The following is a 20,676-nucleotide window of genomic DNA, read 5'->3' as shown; positions in this document are numbered from 1 at the left end:
AACTCCCTACACTCCATTGGGAAGAGGTGAAGATGAAGACAACAGGTCAGAGGTAACAACAAAGGTTTCATCAAACTTATGTAGAATGGTTTTCTCTAACCAATTTTCTATTATAAAGTCATATGTAAACCACTGCTAAATTTTAAGAGAAAATACTATACAAAAGGAGATTCAGAGTAGTAAAATTAATTTCACAAGAAACCACTTTACCTTGGTATCGACACTGCTTAAATCATCAATAGTCGGGTAGGTGGACATCCTTTAGAGAAAAAATATACAACAAAAATAAATGAGGTTATCGCCTTAAAATAAAAACATCTACAGGGTTCTATCTAGGTGCACTCACCCAGAAAAAATAAAACAACATGAAAGGTCAGCTATCTAGATATTAAATGATGTTTCTTGATATAATTATTAGTAAAATTTGGTGTCTGTTTTAAGAAATATTCTAGTTACTTACTTCTGTCTCCACCTCTCACAGTCTATGAAGTAGTCAATGAAGACTTACTTTTAACTTCATAACAGATATCGACCGCCAATATATTAGCAAATCCCAAGTATAATATGTCTTCACAAATTGTCTGTTCACTTAGTGACTGACATGACTTTTGTTACCTGAACTGGAAGAAACCTGATAACCTAAAACAAGGTAGAAAAATATGCTGTCCCTTCTCCATTACATGTCTCTGTTTCAAAGACTAATCTGTGTAACTCAGAAAATCGGGAGGCTTGCTTCTTCAGGAAGGAAAGCACCTAAGAAGGCCCTATATCTCCCCTTTACTCTAAAACCATACAGGTAGTTCCAGGAAACATCTGAAATGTTTGAAGGACAAATGTACAAAAGTAAAAAAAAATTATATGTTGTTATTGGGGATATTCTTCCAAGAAAAAGTACAAAATTAAAAATTATATTACCCGATTATTTTGCCCATACAGGTCATTCCTTATTCAGGTCTATATAAACTAGCAAGCCCTTAAAAACCTTCATAGACACTCAGATACTCAAGGAGAGAGACTACTGGAAAAGGAGAATCCTGGTAGTCATACTTCTATTTCCCAAAGTACTATCTAAGTACCTTCTTATGGGCTCCTGATTCCAGATCCTTCTTCTGGAGGACTCCATGGCAGTCTTCAAACTTTTCATCTTCAGTCTAATACAGCACAGGTTCCTGAAAAATAGGCTCAAATGACCAAGAGCAGAAACCCTCTATTTCCCTCATCCTGATAAGCAGGCTAAATGAGTCTCAGTCATCCTCTCCCAGGATAGGCACATTACCAGCTACCCCAGCTCCATGACTGATTTCCCAGCAAATCTTACCCCGTCTCTACTCTACATGTACATGGGAAAGACATCAGTGAACTGGGAAAAAAGACAGAGGTGAGGGGACACGTGCCATGGGCCACAGACCTATGTAATTCAGCAACCGCTAGCCCCCTAGTACTCAAGGGGCTCTAAGCCACCCCTGTGTAGGTTGGAGTGGAAGTAGATGATACCACATTCCTATCTGCTACAGAGACTCTTCCCAGTGGCTCAAATTCTTTTAACATCTTTTGACAGAAATTTCAAGTTTGCCAGTTCCTCCAATTAAACAAACGAAAACACAGCAACCTGTTCAGAACTCCCTCAAACCTTCTATTTTAATGTGCCTTTCTAGATAAATCCCAACATCCTTTTGATTCATTCATATGATTTCTCTTTATCACACTTGTCAGAAGCCCCAATATTCTGATCTCTTTTCTTAAACCTGTATTTCTCTCCAACCCAGCATTGTTCTTCTTCAAAATTGGCCTTCCAATGCTAATTCCACTCTTATCCACTGCCACTGGGTTCAGCAGCTAATTTCATTCTTATTCTCTTCCTTTGGGTTCCCTAGATCTACTCTCCATTTCTATTATTAAAACACTGACCTACAAAGATGATGAAAAAGGAACAGTACTGGGCTTGAATGAAGAAACACGAGTTCAAATCTCATTTTTGCCTCTGACTATATTCAAATAAATCACTTAAATATCTTGGGTTTCAATCCTTTGTTATTTACCAAAGTAAAAAGTTTCAGGTATGCTATCTAAACAACTACTTGACCAGGATGTTAAACACAGATTAAAGTACCAGAGGATATTTTTATTAGTCCCTAAGATTCCTTAAAATCATGAATTTCTATGTGCTTTGCATTCTCTGTTTAGAAAAGCAGGGAATATTTAACTGGAAGAAAAAAAAAACAATAAAAAACCAAGAAATGCAAAGTAGAAAGTAAAAAAATATTAAGACAAAATTACAGAAAATCATGGGAGAAAAAAAAGATTCTAGAAAAAAAAAAAAACTTTCATGGGATTAGGCAAGGATACCAGCCTAATGGGAAAACTAAACTGGTAAGTCATTAAGTAGAAAAATCAATTAGAAAGAAATTCTAAATAGCTGATAAATAATTAACATAACATAGCCTATATGTAGATAACCTTCACTTAAAGTAAAACAATTCCTCTCTAGGACTTGCCTGGTGTTGCTTATGTAAACCTCTGGTCCTACAACCACAGCAAAGTGAGATCTGTCCTAAAACCTTTGATGTTAAAAGGAAGGACCACTGTCATTCTCAAATACATCAGGACATGCTCTTGGAATAACCAGATTTATAAGAAGAACTCTTGATGAGAATTAATATATAACTAAATCTGACTTTCTAAATTGATCTAATTTGTACCTGTACCTTGATACAATACTGCACAGGTTTCTCTTGATCTATGCTACAGGACAAGCAAACACATTTGGGAGCCAGTCAGGCTGATAATCAAACTATGGGATCATGGAGCAATTAATTAACTTGTTGGAACCACAGTTACTTAATCAGTAAAAAGTAATAGCATGGATTCTTTGAGAAGCAGTTGTGATGACTATAGAAGATATGAAATGTTAAGCACATAATGTGATCTGCAGCCCAGAATAGAACACTGAAAAGTTAGGTTATTTTCTCTGCATTCCCTTAGTTAACATACAATTTTTTAAAATCTGCAAAACCCTACCTGATTGTAGAGTCTTCAGATATTCCATCCACTATTAAAAAAAAAGCAAAGTATTTTTAAATCAACAACAGACAAATATAGAATATTAAAAGCATTGAAGAGTATGGTGTTCTAAGAGATTAACAATGATAACAATAAAATAGAACAATTACATGATAGTCTGTGCTGTTATAAAGCCATGGAAATGTGGTCTCTCAAATTATCTCCTTGTACATACCCTTCTTCTTCTAGTGATATGTGAGATGATACAATGATACAATGCCTACATGTTGAGATGAATTAAGTTGAGTAACATAGCAGTTTTAGGCTACAATTGACGTTCTGACATCAGAAAGATGAGCATCTGCTTTGGATGATCCTGAATCGGGAAGCTGCAATCATATTGATATTTGGATCTTAGGAGCAGAGCATTTTGATGACTATTAGGTGGATAGAACATCGAGTTTGGATACACTGGTCAAGTGAATGATTCAGGTCCTAGACAGGATGGAGTGGGATGGCTGAAGTTTTCAAGATGCTACTTAGAATGGCATGATGAATGGCACCTGCATTAAGTTCAGCTACTCGAGAGGCTGGGGCAAGAGGATCCTTTGAAGGGTTCGAAAATAAGACCAGCCTGAGTGACACAGCAAGACTCCACCTTCACAAAAAATAAATAATTAATGCACACTTTTGTATATGTTTTAGATTTTGGACCAAAATAAGAAAAAGACTCATGCTTTGTTACAAAGGATTCTTTTGGGGTCATACCTGAGGACTATACTAGTATTAATATTATTGACACTATTGGTAGGCAATCAATACATTAGTAACAGTTGCCTCCCCTCCTTTGATTTATCAAATGCAAGGGAGACTGGAATTTTTCAAAATCTGATACCTACAGGTGAACCGCTGTGTACAATCATCATAATCCCAACTGAAACGTACCAGAGTGACAGAAAATGGTCTCACTAGTAGAGTCAGTATTGTAAGAAGACAGTGTCAAACTTAAACAGCATGATTTCTGGACGAACAGACTGGGAGATGTAATCACAGAGTATACAGCAGTCCCCCTTGCTGCTATATGTTCTCACACCACAACAGCAATTATGAACACAAAGGACTTCTTTGACCAAATGTGGTGGTGGTTCAGGGGCTCCCCATGAACAATCAAGCAATTCATTCTGCTGGAGACGCCTGTTGAGAGTCCTCCAATCCAGTTCCATCACTATCTTCAGATCCCACAGGTTGGGGCTCAGTTCCCAAGGCTGGCTTTTTCCCACACCAGTAGCAAATGTGGGCCTCCAGAACTTCTGAATGATCAGATTCAAATCTAGGTTCCTGTAATACCCTCTTTGGGTTCCACTAATTTGTCAGAATGGCTCACAGAACGCAGGCAAACATGTTGCAAAAGATATGGATGAAGAGATGCATAGGATAAGGTATAGGGGATGGGGTAGAGCAATTCCATACCCTCCTGGGGCACTGCCCTAGAACAACTTCCACATATTCAGCTATCTGGAAGCTCTCTGAACTCAGTCTTTGGCTATTTATGAAAGCTTCATTACAGAGATATGACAAATTAAATCATGGGCCATTGAAAATCACATTATCTTAAGCCCCACTCTCCTCCCTGGAGGTTGGAGATAGGGTGGAAGTCCCAGCCCCCTAATCATGCCTTGGTCTGTGATGACCAGCCTCCATCCTGCAGCTACCTGGTGGCTGCCAGCCATCAGTCAATCCTTCACAAAAAAGATAATCACTTTGGAGAGTACAAAAATTTTAGGAGTTGTATGCCAGGAAACCAGATCAAAGACCACATATATATTTCACAATATCACATCCCCTGTTTTCATTTCTGTGGTATCAGTTACCCATGGCCAATCATGGTTCCAAAACGTTAGGTGGAAAATTTTTGAAATGTGGAATGCAGATGCCATTCATCATGCCATTCTAAGTAGCATCTTGAAAACTTCAGCCATCCCACTCCATCCTGTCTAGGACCTGAATCATTCACTTGACCAGTGTATCCAAACTCGATGTTCTATCCACCTAATAGTCATCACAATGCTCTGCTCCTAAGATCCAAATATCAATATGATTGCAGCTTCCCGATTCAGGATCATCCAAAGCAGATGCTCATCTTTCTGATGTCAGAACGTCAATTGTAGCCTAAAACTGCTATGTTACTCAACTTAATTCATCTCAACATGTAGGCATTGTATCATTGTATCATCTCACATATCACTAGAAGAAGAAGGGTATGTACAAGGAGATAATTTGAGAGACCACATTTCCATGGCTTTATAACAGCACAGACTATCATGTAATTGTTCTATTTTATTGTTATCATTGTTAATCTCTTACTGTGCCTAATTTAGAAATTAAACTTTATGATATATGTGTGTGGATATATCACGTATGTGTATATATATAGGAAAATCATTGTATATATAGGGTTTGGTACAATTCAAAGTTTCAAGCATTCACTGGGAGTCTTAGAACATATCCACAGATAAGGGTGGACTACAGTACGTATTTTGTTATCACACAACACAGGCTCTCCAGATTCAGTTCAAACTGTTCAGTTTAGGATAAAACACCCCACTGAGGGAAAGCTAGGGATAGGAACATGGTACCTCCTCTGCAAGGCAAAACAGGAAACAAGCCTGGGACAAGGACCCTTGAAAGACTTTTCAGCTGCTAGTGGAAAAAGTCTCAAGAGAAATCAATGTACTTGCTCTCACTAATCTTACTCTGAGGCAGATGCTGGTAAGTTTATACTTAGTTCTAGCTATCTATCTGCCCTATGTATGTTGCAAGCAAGGCTCAAATTCAACTGCCATTTTATCTCTCATCGAAAGAACCACTGGATTGATCACTCCCTCAAGCAAGAGCTTATCCACTCTGAGCTGTATCTCATACTCAGAGGAAAGCTTAAGACAAAATACTGGGGAGGTGATGGTAAGTTGTCAAGGAGTACTCTCTGATGTGAAAAAATATATATGTAGCTAAAATTGTTAACTTGCTGAAACTCCAAAAATGGGCCAACCATTGTCCAACTCCATAGTGGGAGGAAAAGAAGTGCTTTTTCACTACAAGTAAAGCTAAACAGTGTGACACTCTTGGCATTCCTCATAACTGATAATCTAGTTTGTGAGCCATGATATAATTATGTAGACTGTTGTCAAACTCATCCCTCAAAGGAAGAGAATCAGGGAGGAACATATTTATTCACCTGTAGTATTCACTGTTGGGTCTCATTTCCAATTGCATGGTAAGTACGAAGTACTTTGTCTTCCCAGTTTTCTAAAATACAACCTTGTGAGATTGCCGTCTTCCATTGCTAGAGTCTATCTGAACCCACTTCATACAGCAAGATGGTCCCGTTAGTGCTATTAGTACTGCATGATGTCATTCTTCTCAACCCTCCCCATTATGTGACAAATGCCTATAAAAATCATGCTTTTTCAGTACATAAAGCATATGTCATCAGAACCCATACTGATGAACAACGACAAAAAAAAAATGGTAGGAATCAGAAACAAAGAATTATCTTAAGTGAATACCTTTAATTACCATGGAATTTTACTTTTTGAAAAATTCAAAAAGATATCTAAGGTATTATTGAAAAATATGTGACTATTTTGGGAAGAGCAAAACTATGGAGACAGCAAAAAGATCAGTGGTTGCCAGGGGTTCATAAGGAAGAAAGGGGGAGGGAGAAAAAGGCACAACATACGGGATTTTTAGGGCCATGAAACTATTCTGTATATGACACAACAACGGAGATACATGACATTATACATCTGTCTAACACTATACAATGCACAGCACCAAGAGTGAATCCCAATATAATCTATAGACTTTGGATGACAATGACGTGTCAATGTAGATTCATCAATTGTAACAAATGTGCAACTCTGGGAGGGATATTGGTAATGGAGGAGGCTGTAGTATATGGGTAATGTCTGTACCTTCCTCTCAGTTTTGCTGTGAACCTAGAGGTGTTCTTAACATAAACTCATTTATTTGAAAAACAAAAAAAAAGATTCAGTGAACCAGCTATTACCATATATTAATATTGTAGCAAAATGTAGTCACCTTGAAAATTCGGGATATTTAATCATCAAAGTTACAGAATATGTGTATCACCTCCCAAGTTGAAATATGCAAAAATACATAAATCAAATAACTTTAATTGTAACTTAGGCAAGACAATAAATAATAAAATAATTATAAACAATGAATTCATATAAGATGTATTGAACCTGGACCATTCCTATAGTTAACATAAAAGAGAATTTTTATTCTAATGTTAAATCTGAAATCATTATACTTATGTTACCTAAAATTTTACTGAAATGTTAATCAGATGAAAAGGACAGAAAATAAGTGCCTGAATTGCCATAGTAACTTATGTGCAAATATCTGTTAAACATTCATTAACAGTAAAAAAAAAAAAAAAGTAAACAGCATTGCAACTTAATATGGATCATGCAACTAAAACAACTACCATGTTATGCTATATCATTATATTATCTGCTATTAAATAAAATTTTAAAACCACCAAAAATTAAGTTGGGGTGTAACTGCTGTGCAGAACAGATTTTATACAGCAAGGATGAGACTGCCATCCTTAGAAAGGCCTGCTTGCAAGGCTGGCCCATGGCTGGGATCCGGGACATTGGCCTTGAGAGGGTTCCCACCATTCCCTAAGTGAAAAGAGAGGCACACTGTGCCTAAAAACTCTTCGTATAAACAATGTGACTTACTCTGAAGAGCAGCTTTACTTCTGGGAGTCTGGAAAACACTAAAAAGACTCTATATGAATATCCATGAAACTCAACATTTATAGAAAAGTGTTGATCTTCCTTGTTGATCTGCTGCTCTTCTCTATGCACCTGACAATTCTTACTCCTTCCTCATATCCAGTTTAAATGTTAATGCCCAACCCGGAAACCTATGCCTCATCTGAGATTTCTCTCCACCCCCTAACTTTTACATTCAGTAATCACTAAATCATATTAACTGTACCTCCCTTCTGTGTCTGCTTTATATTTTCACTGCCATGACAAATATAAGTTAAATCATACTTCTTAAGTTTTAATTAACTTCATTTTATGTTTATAGTTCCAGGTTAAGCATGGGTTCTTAACTGATGGCTTTCACAGGGAAAAGAAGAACCAAAACCAGAAACAATTATTACTATTTCTTACATGAAAAAAATATTTTAAGCAAAGCAAATGAAAAAGGTCTAATACCAGTAAAAATACAACATTTTAAAATGAATAAACCCACCTTGCTAACTACTTCACCAGGGGCAGGTGAAAGCCTCATAATAGGTTCATACTAGTGTAAGGATTGGTAACCAGGAAACTATGGTTTGGACTACTGCAAAAGCTGCCTTGTCTCCCAGATTAACTTCTATGGATCCTCTGTATGAAGGGTCAGCAAACTATAGCCCACAGGTCAAATCAAGCCTGCCATATCGTTTGTAAAACAAAATGTTACTGGAGCACAGTCATGCCCATCTGCTTACATATTTTCTGACTGCTTTCACACTACAATGGCAGGGTTGAGTAGATGTGAAAGAGATAACACAGCCTTAAATATTTAATACTAGATCCTTTACAGACAAAGCTTGCCCATGCCTGATTTAGACCATATACAAAATGCCCTAAAACTGAAATCCCACCTTAAGACTCCCCTGCTCAATATTCTTCAATGAATCACTACAACAAACTTTAATGGCTCCCTACCCAGTAGCCATTCCTTCTTGTCTCTTGCTGGAGAAACACAATTCTATTTCAATATTTATCATTTTAATACCCCTCCCTGGCTCCAAAAAGAGAAATAATTATTCTAAGCTAATCACAGTAATTACATCTGTTTCCCAGTGACTGATTTAAAAATGAGCATATGGTGTGACCCACCTGATAAAATGTTACAGGGAGACCACTGCATCCTTCCCACTTTTCTCCTGAGTTACAAAAAACATATGAAGAAAAGCAGCCCTTCCCACCTTTAGATAGTGTCTTGTAAGAACATTGTGTTTGGAACTGGTGCTAATGAGCCAACCAGGAAAGGAGCCATAAGCACAACAGTGCCAAGAGCACCCCTGAAAGAGGGACAAAAAAGTGGATCCTGGTGGCATTACGGAACCACCAAAACAACTTGGTTCCTATTGTTTCAGCCTCTGTTCCTTAGGTCATCTATTATTTGCAGCCAAATGCATTCAACCTGAGAAATTTCCCATGGCCTAAAAAATAAGATCTCTCCATTTCTACTTTTTAGTGTGGAAGCATTAAAAAGCCTTCCACAATCTTGTCTTAGCTAAGTGTTCATCTCATTCCCAACCATTACAATTTTATGCTTTTTGCACAAGCAAAACTGAACTGCGCACACACCCTGCAAAGTTCACACATGGATCTCAGATTTTGCACTTGCTGATCCTTCTTCCAAACATGCAATCTTGTCAGCTGTTCCTTCTGCCAAGCATCATTCTTCTGCCACTCTACCTGGCATGCTTACTTGACATGTTACCCAATTTTTTAAAGCATGAATTCCTTGCTGTGGACTTGAACTGCCTTGCACATATGTAACATGGTAAGTACATTAGAAATGGTAGTTATGAGCTCACAGAGGGCATCAGACACATAGCAAGCACTGAATAAAGTAATAAATAATAAAAATGACAATAAAAATATAAAGCTTTTGAGTGTATTTCTTGACATTTGTATTTGGTAACATAACAAAAATGCTTATTGCCTAAAAGACTCTTGAGCGTTATTTGTCAATTGGTCAAGAAAGTAAATGATTGAAAATGATTTTTGACAATTCTGTTGAAAAAACACAGACATTACTTCCTAGGACAGCTCTATTTTATTATGAGAACCCTAAGGACTGAAACTACATCTATCATTGTCTACTGCAACTTGCAAAACCTAACTTATAAAGGCTCTTTCTTAAAGACGTACTAAATTAAAGGTGTCTCGTACACTTCAGATTAGCAGGTGCTTAAGTTGTCACACCTAGGGAGAATAGTACCATTTTTGCTATTGTGAAATGTTTGTGTACTTTTATTACAATTTGTTGAGCCCAAAGTAAGTCTGTTGGAATACTGACTATGGTAATCTTTTGCCTAATGGTAACAGGGTATCCTATTCTAATAAAATTACTGTTATCATGATAGTTATCTGGCAGATAGAAGAATATATATCTTGTTTTAACAAAGTAAATATATCTCATGCAGTTTCAATTTATTTGGGATGAGGTCGATAATAGTGAGACCACGTTAGTATAAAAATATGTAAGATAACTTGTGCTTCTCAACAAGGAATATCTGACTTTTGTACTCAGTATCTTCAAAAAAGAATCTTCCTATGACACTACTGCACACTGGCTACTTTTTACAGTTCTTATTGCTATTTGTTCACACCAGAAAGCTATTTTTGAATTGCCAGTATTAAAGATAATTACTTCCTTAGTGACAGGAAACACTATGTAATACCCTTGATCACTGAACAACAAGGATTTGAACTATAGGGAGCAACTCATATGCATATTCAACTCATATGCATATTTTCTTCTGCCTCTGCCACACAGAAGCAACAACACCAACTTCTATTCCTCCTCCTCAGCCTACCTTGTGTGAATATGATGAGAATGAACACCTTTCTTATGATCCACCTCCACTTTATGAATAGTAAATAGTTTTTCTTCCTTATGATTTTCTTAATAATGGTTTATTTTCTCTAGTTTTCTTTATTGTAAGAATATAGTATATGATACATATACACAACGTTTTAACTGACTGCTTAAGTTAACAGTAGGGCTTCTGCTCAGCAGTAGGCTGTTAGTAAAGTTTTGGGGGAGCCAGTAGTTACACGCAAATTTTTCACCACACAGGAAATTGGTGCCCCTAACCCCTTCAATGTTCAGGTCAACTCTAATTAATATTCATTTCCTAGACAGAAACATTTATTATAAAATATAAATAACTCATTTTAATAAGAAATCCAATTGATTATAATGTCACCACAGAGGAAACATATAACATACTAACTTTAAAACCTATTTTATTATTTATACAAAAATATCATAGAGCATTTTAGGGACCATAATTAAATGAAGACTTTTTTTAGACAATACTGTTTGTGATTATAAACTCCCTACAATTAACTTCTTACATAATTCCGAATTCTAGATTACTAAGAAACAAATTTTTAAAATATGCACACAATTTACACATTGACTTTTTAACTGCCCTTTTTGTGCTCAAAACTTCCTTACTCTTTATTTTTTTATCCATGGTAGAACGACCAAGAGTAATTCACTATCAGAAGTCTTACCTGGATTGCTGTTTTCAGAAAGATCGTCAGGTATCTTTTCTTCTTTATATTCTGAAATTTGGTGGTGAATGCTATGTATAAAAATGTAATAAGTAATATTACTATTTTAATGCTGATATGAAAACATTTACCAAATATGTGAAATTCTCAGAGTATTTCAACAAAATCAGGGCTAATATCAGAACTTTAATTAGCCCACACACTTCAAATCTGTAAGCACTGCAAACTTATTATGCTTTGATTTAAAGAATAAAAAACTAAGGTGAAGTCCTCATGAAGTGTGAGCAGCATAGTTCAGTCAACAAACTAGAGTACGCTTGACATAACAAAAAGTGTCCTGAACTTAAAAGAAGTCTTAGGCGCTATGACCAACAGCTATTTGTTCATGGAAAAGTTGCTTGTCTTAGGCTCAATGTCTTCAAAACATGACGATTTTTCTTCCTTGTGTCACTCTTAATAGACATTTTTATAAATATTTAATATTAATACTATAACATTTTTACAATGCTTGAAGAAATAGTCAAGTAATGGATTACTTTGTTCTTTAATTTAATTGCTGAAATTATTTTAGAATCCCAAATACAACCCATTCTGCATTTTTCCCTAGACTGCAATATTAAATGAAATGTTGAAGTTTCAAGAAAATGTTATTAAGTCCTAATTTTGATTATTAGTTGTCCTATTCTTTGTGGCTTGTAATTCAGGGTATCTCAGCTATTTCATAATTTGTGACAAAATTTATTAATAAATATATTATCTCATTAAATTAGATAACATAACTCTACCCCCATTACTGAGCTAATCAATCACACCAAAGGCAGAATAATCAACAAATGTCAAGACCTGCCTTGGACTGCTACTATTCCTTCTCTACCTACTCAAACTCTGAACCAGCAGATCTTCGTTAGCAAGATGCTTAATCTCCATGTTCTCTTCAAGTGATGGGGAAGGCAAAACCTTACTTTTATTTTTACTAGATTCAATGAAGGAGATTCTGGTTCATATTTTCTCATGTCTGAGACCAGTACCAACAACATATTTGCATATGACATTATACATGTTGCTCAACACTCAACTCCACTGTCATTTCATACATCACTTTACACAAATTTCTTGTTAGTGAAACTCACAATCTTAATATTAGGTCATACCTGTTTTGCTTTGACATACACTGTTTCCTCAGAGCTAGTCAGCAAATAGTCAAATGATGTTCACAGGACTGCACAGAATATGGAATGCTTCATAAATTTTCATGTCATCCTTGGGCACGGACCGTGGTAATTTTCTTTATATTCTTTCAATTTTCGTATATGTGTTGATGAAGCAAGCACAAAGCCCTATATGGACACTGATGAGTCAGGGATGAGGTTTGGCCCTGTTAAATCCAATCAACCTCCTGTATGTATGTATGTATGTATGTATGTATGTATGTATGTATGTATATATGTATTGTATTAACAGAAGAGCCAAACAATTAACCTACCTTTAGCTCAGAGAATTCTGATGAATGGTTTCCCTAAGAGGTAGAATTTGAAAGAATTTAAGAAACCTCAGGTACAGGTCCAAGTAGCTTGGGAGATTTTCATTATTATGGAAAACACATCACTTGAGAGACCAGATACAAGTTAGTGACCATTACTCTGCAGAAGGATGAAATGTGACTTTCCAATACTTAAAAAAAAGGCACTAAACACAGGCAAAAGGAGCCTTGGCATACAAATTGGTAGCAAAGAAAAAAGGAAGTTCTAATGTCTTCCTACAATGATATTTGAAACTCTCTGACAGTTTAGAACAATCTCAACTATTTGCTAGAGGGAAGACAATCAGGGGCATCAAAGGATAACTTACCATAAAGACCTACGCTAAGTCTAGGCTGAGATGAGGGTTCCACATAAGGTTTGGAGTGTGGAGGAGGGCCATTTTGCTCACTATGTGTGTGGCTCTAGCTAGGAGGCCCAGCTGCCAGAGCAGGGTACTGGTGGTTTAGGAACAATGGTTGAGCATATGTGCACGAACTCAAAAAATGTGTATGTAGCCTTGAAGTCTAAATATGGATCACCATATGAAGACTGAGGGATCTGAATCTGTAAGGGCATCCTGGTTGCAAAGGTCAATCATTTCCAGACAGCAAGACCAGTGTCAAATGGAATAACAGAATAAATGAAACAATAGAATGATTGAAGTGTCCTTTCATTCCCCTCTCTCAGACTTGTAAAAAGAACTGTCTTCTTTGCATTTAGAGAACCATTTCATTTCCTGAAAAATTCAAGGAGGAGGCTATAGGAAATAGCCCCCAGAAGACACTACAACATTATCTGTCAAGTAGACATTTCAAGACCCAAATAACGAATTAGAAGGATCAAACATGTGGCATATTATCCCATGCACAAGAGTTATTCTTCAAATGAAATGGATGATGCTGATACCATCCCTAATGATAAAGGTTTCTTGAAAGTCTTGAGATGATGAATTCTGTGCCCATTACTACTTCTAACTCGTTTAGCCTTTTGTTTGATTTCTGGCTGATGAATTCGACTAATTCACTGCCATTCCAACACTACCTGAAACACACTATGAAATCTCACCTGATGTATAAGATACAAAATTTGAAATTATTTTAAACCTTGATTTAGTGTTCACTGGTCTTTTAATGTAAATACTTACGTATTAAAACCACTAGTAGTGGCATAATCCTTAACAGTCCTTCCAGAGATATCTTCAGAAAAAACATCCATACCTTCCTCAAGAAGGTGTAGTATACTTGGTGAGTTGTGATGTTCAGCAAGCATGAGGGCCGTTCTAAAATAACAAAGAGATAACCTCACCCTTGGGAACTTTAATAAAGTTATTTAAAATGCTAATTTGATATACATTGCCAGCTGAATATTTTGCCTATCAGTATAGAATTAACCTTTTATATGTACTAACAGACACAAGCATCCTGGGTGCTCAAGCGTGCCTCTTTGTAAATTACCACCTAGGTTAAAAGGAAGGGACAAAAACGTAGCTTCTTGTCCCATTAAGGTATGACATAGTAGAAGTTGGTCATTCTCTGCTGAGATCACTTATCTAAAGTAAGCAAAGAGGCCGGGCGCGGTGGCTCACGCCTGTAATCCTAGCTCTGGGAGGCCGAGGCGGGTGGATCGCTCGAGGTCAGGAGTTCGAGACCAGCCTGAGCAAGAGTGAGACCCCGTCTCTACTAAAAAAAATAGAAAGAAATTATCTGGCCAACTAAAAATATATATACAAAAAAAAATTAGCCGGGCATGGTGGCTCATGCCTGTAGTCCCAGCTACTCGGGAGGCTGAGACAGTAGGATCGCTTAAGCCCAGGAGTCTGAGGTTGCTGTGAGCTAGGCTGATGCCACGGCACTCACTCTAGCCGGGGCAACAAAGTGAGACTCTGTCTCAAAAAAAAAAAAAAAAAAAAAAAAAAAAAATAAAGTAAGCAAAGCATTGCATGAAGTATGCTCCATGTCTTCCCTATTTTGACATATTGGACTGTAATTCAGAGTCAACTAGGGGTCAGTTAAGTAAGAGCTATCTGCAGGCTTAAACAATAACATTAGTAGTAATGGTGAAAATAGTAGCCATAGTAGTTTCGGTTAATGATGTTGATGAGCATGTGCTGGGGACTAAATTCAATGTTCTATATATAATCTTACTTGTACACAACCACCCTGGAAGGGCATAGTGTTATTCTCCTTCTCATATTAGAATACACATTTGGTGGGAAGTGGTGTTCCCAAGGTCACACGCCTAGCAAGTGGGAAAGCGAGAATTTAAACCCGGTTTTATATGAATGAAAAGCTGTCTCTTCCCTTTATCATCCACTTATGACTTGTCTTCATTAAAGAAAAATTTTATCCACTTAAAGTGGTCTTTCTCCCTTTTCTCATAACAATTAAAAAGAAAAAATCAAAATACATTAGAAATGAAAAAGGAAAACAACTGATGAACTCACAGTATCTAGTTATAGCAATTAATAATCCTTTACAGATCACCTAACATCAATATTTTTCAAAGAAAGCACTTAAGGCAAAAGAGTGGTCCCAAAGAAAAAATGATTTTCAACTTCTATTTATGTTTCATATAGCATTTTTGAAGGAAAACTCTATAAGAAGAAGTTAAAAAAATACTATAAAAGTATTAAGAAGGTCAATATTGAGTCATAAAGTGATCTAAAAGTTAAAATCCACACTTCAATAAAACTAATATGGAACCTCTTTAGGTGATATAAGATCACATGATCAAAAACATCAGATTACAAATAACAAATATCAGTCAGTATCATAAGAGATGATGAATCCCACTGCATATTGTTCTTTAGCTTCCAGAGTCCAAATAATTGCTTTTCTACCTAAGTGATGATTTGTGTTGATATTTGTCACTCTATCCTCTCAACAATTATGTTAATCTTCTCATTCATTTAATAATTCTGACTTCAGTGACTCTTACTACCCTAAAATAACATTCACATTTAAAAAAAAAGCACTAAATACTATACCTGTTCATTTTATCTACTGCATTTATATCTGCATTCTTCTGTATCAAAAATTCTACCATTTCCTCTTTAGTTCCACTTACAGCAAGTAGAAGTGGAGTGAGGTGATCCTGTAATACAGAAAAATCAATTTATCATTCAAAAAATTTCATATTTCTCAACTGAACTGAACATTTGATGTAAGAGCCTATGAACTTAAATGTATCATACAGAAAGTAAATGAAGGTAGTTTCATCCACTCACCCATCTGTTCTGCTGCTTCCCTTAGAAACTCCCCTCCTCTGCCTCTCCAGGCTAACTCCTGCCATCTCCAAAACTCATTTCAAACGTTTCCAGGTTCTAAGAATCTTTGTTTCTATCACAACATTTACCATGATATGCTGTACTTAATTTATTGTTTTCCATCTAAACCAAGAGCTTCTTGGGGGCAGGGGCTGTATCTTTTATCTCCATATTCCCAAACCCTAAGATGTAGTAATAAATGCTTCAAGGATTTTTATTGAATTAATATCAATTATTGTACCTACAGCAACGTTTTTTAAATGATATTCCAAAGAGTATTTAGATACCATAAGTTAAACACTGTACCCCAAAAGGAAGATTCCATGACCATCCAGGCTAGAGAAGTAGTGCAAAACTGTGCATCGTATGTCCAGTATTAAAGAAATCTCTCAAGCTTTGCCTGATCTCTATTTGACAAGTATTATTATTATTTAGTTTTTTTTGGTAAACAACATGTGAAGAATTAAATCTTTAGAGACACAGTTTTAACAACTTTCCAGTGAATGTGGAGGTTTCCTCCAGGTGATACAAACTCATGTGATTCTCTTCTAACAGTAGCGTAGGACCCCAGGGTACCAATGTCAGGTACTCCTTCTCCAAGGGGTCACTAAGGAAATGGGCTCTGAATAAAAGAGAGAGGTTTCAAATGAATTTCAACTCATTATTTCATGGTCCATGTTGTTTCTCCTGTGACAAGGTGACAGATTTTTATCTTAGTTATTAGAAGGCTCACTATGATTTTTTTCCTCAATTATCCTGATGATCCTGGGATGCTAATGCCTATCTGCTTTATTTTAATCCACTTGTATTCTGATTTCTATTTTAATTGGTACTCGAGTTGGTTTTTACTTCATGCAAAATATAAATCAGAAATAAAAATATAATGGCTTATCAATTAGAGTTCTAATACTGATCTATATGGATTATTGCTAGCACAATGGAAGCCACTAAATCATTTGCATTTTATAGAGTTTATGCTGAGGAGAAAGATATAATGCTGTCTTCATTACACACAGCCTAGCCAACTATAACCATGGGTAAAGTTCCCTCGTGGTCTAGTGGTTAGGATTCAGTGTTCTCACCATGTGTAACCTAAAAAGCTTATAGGTATTCCAATAGGATGATGATTTTTTATGGTATATATAATAAAAACTTGATTTTTTAAAAAAAATTTCTATATTCTAAAATTCAACCATATTACTAATGGATAAATGTATATTATAATATAGATGACATACATTCTAAACAAGTATAAACTGTCTTGAAAACCTTGAAATTATTTCAAAAAATACTAAAAAACAAGCTTTGTCCTCTCAACTGCTTAGGTAGGCAAGTAGATGTCCTGAGCCTGTGAAATATCTAGATAGGCACAGTAGCAAACTGGAGAACATACACCTTGTATAAAGGGGGAAGATTCTGCACAGCACAGCAAACATATGAGCTCAAGGGACAATAGGCTTGACTCTTTAGGGAAGCCTGAAACCCAGGTTCCTGCATGTCTCCCAAATTTTACATGCGGACTCAACTTATCGAGGCAAAGTAAATCTACTTATGGGCTGCATTTTGACTATAGTCTCATGTTCTAAAATTCACTAATGATGTTTCCAAATAGTCATGTATAAAGCAAGTACTTGCATGTGAAATCTTTGTTTTCTTTAGTGTCATAGGTTTTACCAAAATATCAAGCCCCAATATGGAATAAAAATTGCTATTAAGATTTATAATACCCACAACAAGAATTTTTCAAACATCTATTCGTTTACTATCTACTTGTGTTTATTTTTCCCAGATTGTTACCCAAATGGTTAACTAGTTCACAGACTGCTAAAACTAAATTATTAAAAGAATTCCTCTCTGTGTTCTTGGAAACTTCATGCTTTTAAGTGTTTAAAACTGCCATCCTCATTATGTCAAAGCTGTATGAACTTAACAGACATACAGAGATAGTCCATAATACAGCTGTACCTGAATAAAAGATTCAAGATTTGCTACTGTGCTAATTGAGAACGCCTTGCTTGTAGTAAACATTAGTTGAACTAATCCCCTGAATGATAACAAAGAAATGTGAAATCCTGAAAGGGCCCGTTACTACTTATTGAAAGACTGTCCATAAGCAGATTTCTAAAGACCCTCTGACTGGCAGTGAATGATTGCTAAACAGCAGGAAACGGGTGTTATTCCATAAGCTGATAGATGTTGCCAATAATATTCTTTGGAACTGCTCAACCACAGAGCTGGAGAGAGGCAGATAAAGTCAGGCTAATATTATTAGAAAGGAGAGATTTGAAGGAAGTAGCATCTATCAAACTCCAATTCTTCTGGAGATTTCTTATGTTTTTGAAACATGGGAATTTCTATATTATATTTGTTTATTCAGTGGTTCTTAAATAGGAATGCATCAGAATCTCAAGAAAAGTATTTTTATTGGCTAGAGAGAGGATCTGACTATGTTGCACAGGTGGACTCAAACTCCTGGGCTCAAGTGATCCTCCTGCCTCAACCCTCCAGACTAGCTGGGACAACAAGCACACGCTTCTGCACTCAGCTTTGAGGAAATGTTTCAATACACATATCCAGGCCTTCTTAGATTTACTAAATTAAAATCTGCAGGGCTGAGCCTAGACTTCTAGATTGTTAAAAAATTTTCCCCGGTCACTGTGACACGGCTCTAGCTGAGCACTAGCAGAGCAGGCAGTCACTTCAGTGTCCTGTCTCTCTCACATGGCCAAGGCCCTTTATCACTTGGAGATCTGGCCCAAAACAGGAAATAGTGAGAGATGGAGTCATTTGCTGAAAACTCCATTTTAGTCTTGCTGCACAGGGTTAGAACAGGGACTAAGAAACTCAAAATGCAACTTGATTTTGCTATTTATAAGTTTTGTACCTTCCACCTTCCCAACAAGAAATTCTAGTAGAGTCTTGTCGAAGTGGCTGTTTCTGCAAGAGGAGGATAAGTGGCTGTTTGGGCAAGAGCAGGATATTCTTCCCTCTTCTCAAGTCTTTCCCACATCCTCACCACCTATTCACTGCCAATCTGCTTTCCTCAGAGTCCTCCTGACACTGATTTCTGGGCAAGTTTACAACTCCCTAACACTCTTCCCCAAACTAAGAATTACTTTCCGTAAAACTGAAGAGCACTTTGTCTAAACATAGAAACCAAGAACAAACAGACAAGTAAACACACAAAAAACTCTTCATTGTATTTTCCGCAAATTACCTAATTTCCAAATTTCCTGCATATTTCTGACTGTTCTCTCTTTCCCTTTCCATTTCTCTCTCTTACGACTTGCCAATTAGAGATAAGTCACTTTGATATAAATTGCATTTCTAAGGAACCTGTCAGCCGCAGCCTGACTTCCATTTACTATATAATGCTTTAGTTTTCAGGTATAAGATAAAGCGTATTTGCAGGGCAAATTTGGCTCCCCTGGGTTGTTTTATACTAAATAGAAAAAACAAACAAACAAACAAAAAAAAAACAACACTTGTTTGAAAAAAAAGTTAACAAGTTTTCCTTTAACAAATGCAGGGTTTTCACAAATATTAACCATGAATGTAGAAAAGAAAACTGCATCTTCTAATGCTTCTTTAAATGTATAAACATTTTAAGTAAAATTTTAAGACAATTAAGGTATTTCAAAATATTTTCATTCACGGAACGTTTGAGCTTCCAAATATGGAAAATTGACAGTTACATATGTCAGCGTTTGATATTTTTCAAATACAGTTCATTGATCTCTACCTTGTTTATGGCTTCTTTATTTGCGCCATGTGAAAGGAGCTTTGCTGCGATCGATGGGTTGTCGCCATAGACAGCATAGTGAAGAGCTGTGTTGCCATACACGTCACTGTGATTCAGATCGGCACCATGTTCTAACAGGATGGTGGCACACTCCTCTTCCAGGCATTGTACCGCCTATCAGTATCAGATCAAGAAATAGATCATAAATTCTAAGAGTTCAAAAGAAACATTCCAAAGATTCCACCGACTAGTTACATTTAAATGAAACAAATTTGTTTTTATTGTGTATATTGAAATGAAATCCGTCTCATGCTGCAATAGGTGGCTGCTATATACCTTAATCAGAGCTGTCCTTTTTTCACTGTCGGGGACATTGAGCTTGCATTTTCTGTCCACCAGGACAGTAACTACTTCTGGATGGCCACTGGCACAGGCCAAATGGAGAGCAGTCCTATGAAAGTGAGAGAGATTTTTAGGAAATTGTAGTGCACTACCTTAAAATATACAATGATTCATGTAATTATAAATATTAAACAGCATGTTTTCTTCTACCTTTAAAGCAAATATTTAATTTTCTTGTGAAGAAAGTACAATATTTATTAGCTGCTATTCCTCACTAGATTAATAAAAGAGCAGCCTATTTTAATAGAAAGAGATTGGCTTTTGGTATCAGTTCAACTTGGATTTGCATCCTACTTTAAGCTCTATCAACTATGAGCTATTGACCAGGCATGGTGGCTCATGCCTGTAATCCTAGCACTCTGGGAGGCCAAGGCAGGTGGATCATTTGAGCTCAGG

At 36.3% G+C, this 20,676-nt stretch overlaps 1 protein-coding gene and 1 non-coding gene across 2 annotated transcripts in view; both read right to left on the bottom strand.

The window, feature by feature from the left end:
- The window catches only part of LOC123626722 (ankyrin repeat domain-containing protein 26-like), a gene marked incomplete at its 5' end in the record, with an annotated part of 65,446 nt that overhangs the window by 17,774 nt on the left and 26,996 nt on the right, over positions 1–20,676 (bottom strand). Inside the window, 6 exons of the mRNA XM_045535956.1 lie at positions 211–259; positions 1,077–1,169; positions 3,019–3,049; positions 11,352–11,422; positions 15,858–15,964; positions 19,879–20,052. Of these exons, the coding sequence (XP_045391912.1) occupies positions 211–259; positions 1,077–1,169; positions 3,019–3,049; positions 11,352–11,422; positions 15,858–15,964; positions 19,879–20,052 (525 nt within the window). The remainder of the gene's footprint in view (positions 1–210; positions 260–1,076; positions 1,170–3,018; positions 3,050–11,351; positions 11,423–15,857; positions 15,965–19,878; positions 20,053–20,676) is intronic.
- LOC123626751 lies at positions 12,576–12,682 on the bottom strand. Its single transcript, XR_006730992.1, has one exon. It is a non-coding gene; the product is annotated as a U6 spliceosomal RNA (small nuclear RNA).

Source organism: Lemur catta, chromosome 22 (assembly GCF_020740605.2).
Source record: "Lemur catta isolate mLemCat1 chromosome 22, mLemCat1.pri, whole genome shotgun sequence".
NCBI lineage: Eukaryota > Metazoa > Chordata > Mammalia > Primates > Lemuridae > Lemur > Lemur catta.
This window is presented reverse-complemented; position numbering and strand designations above follow the sequence as displayed.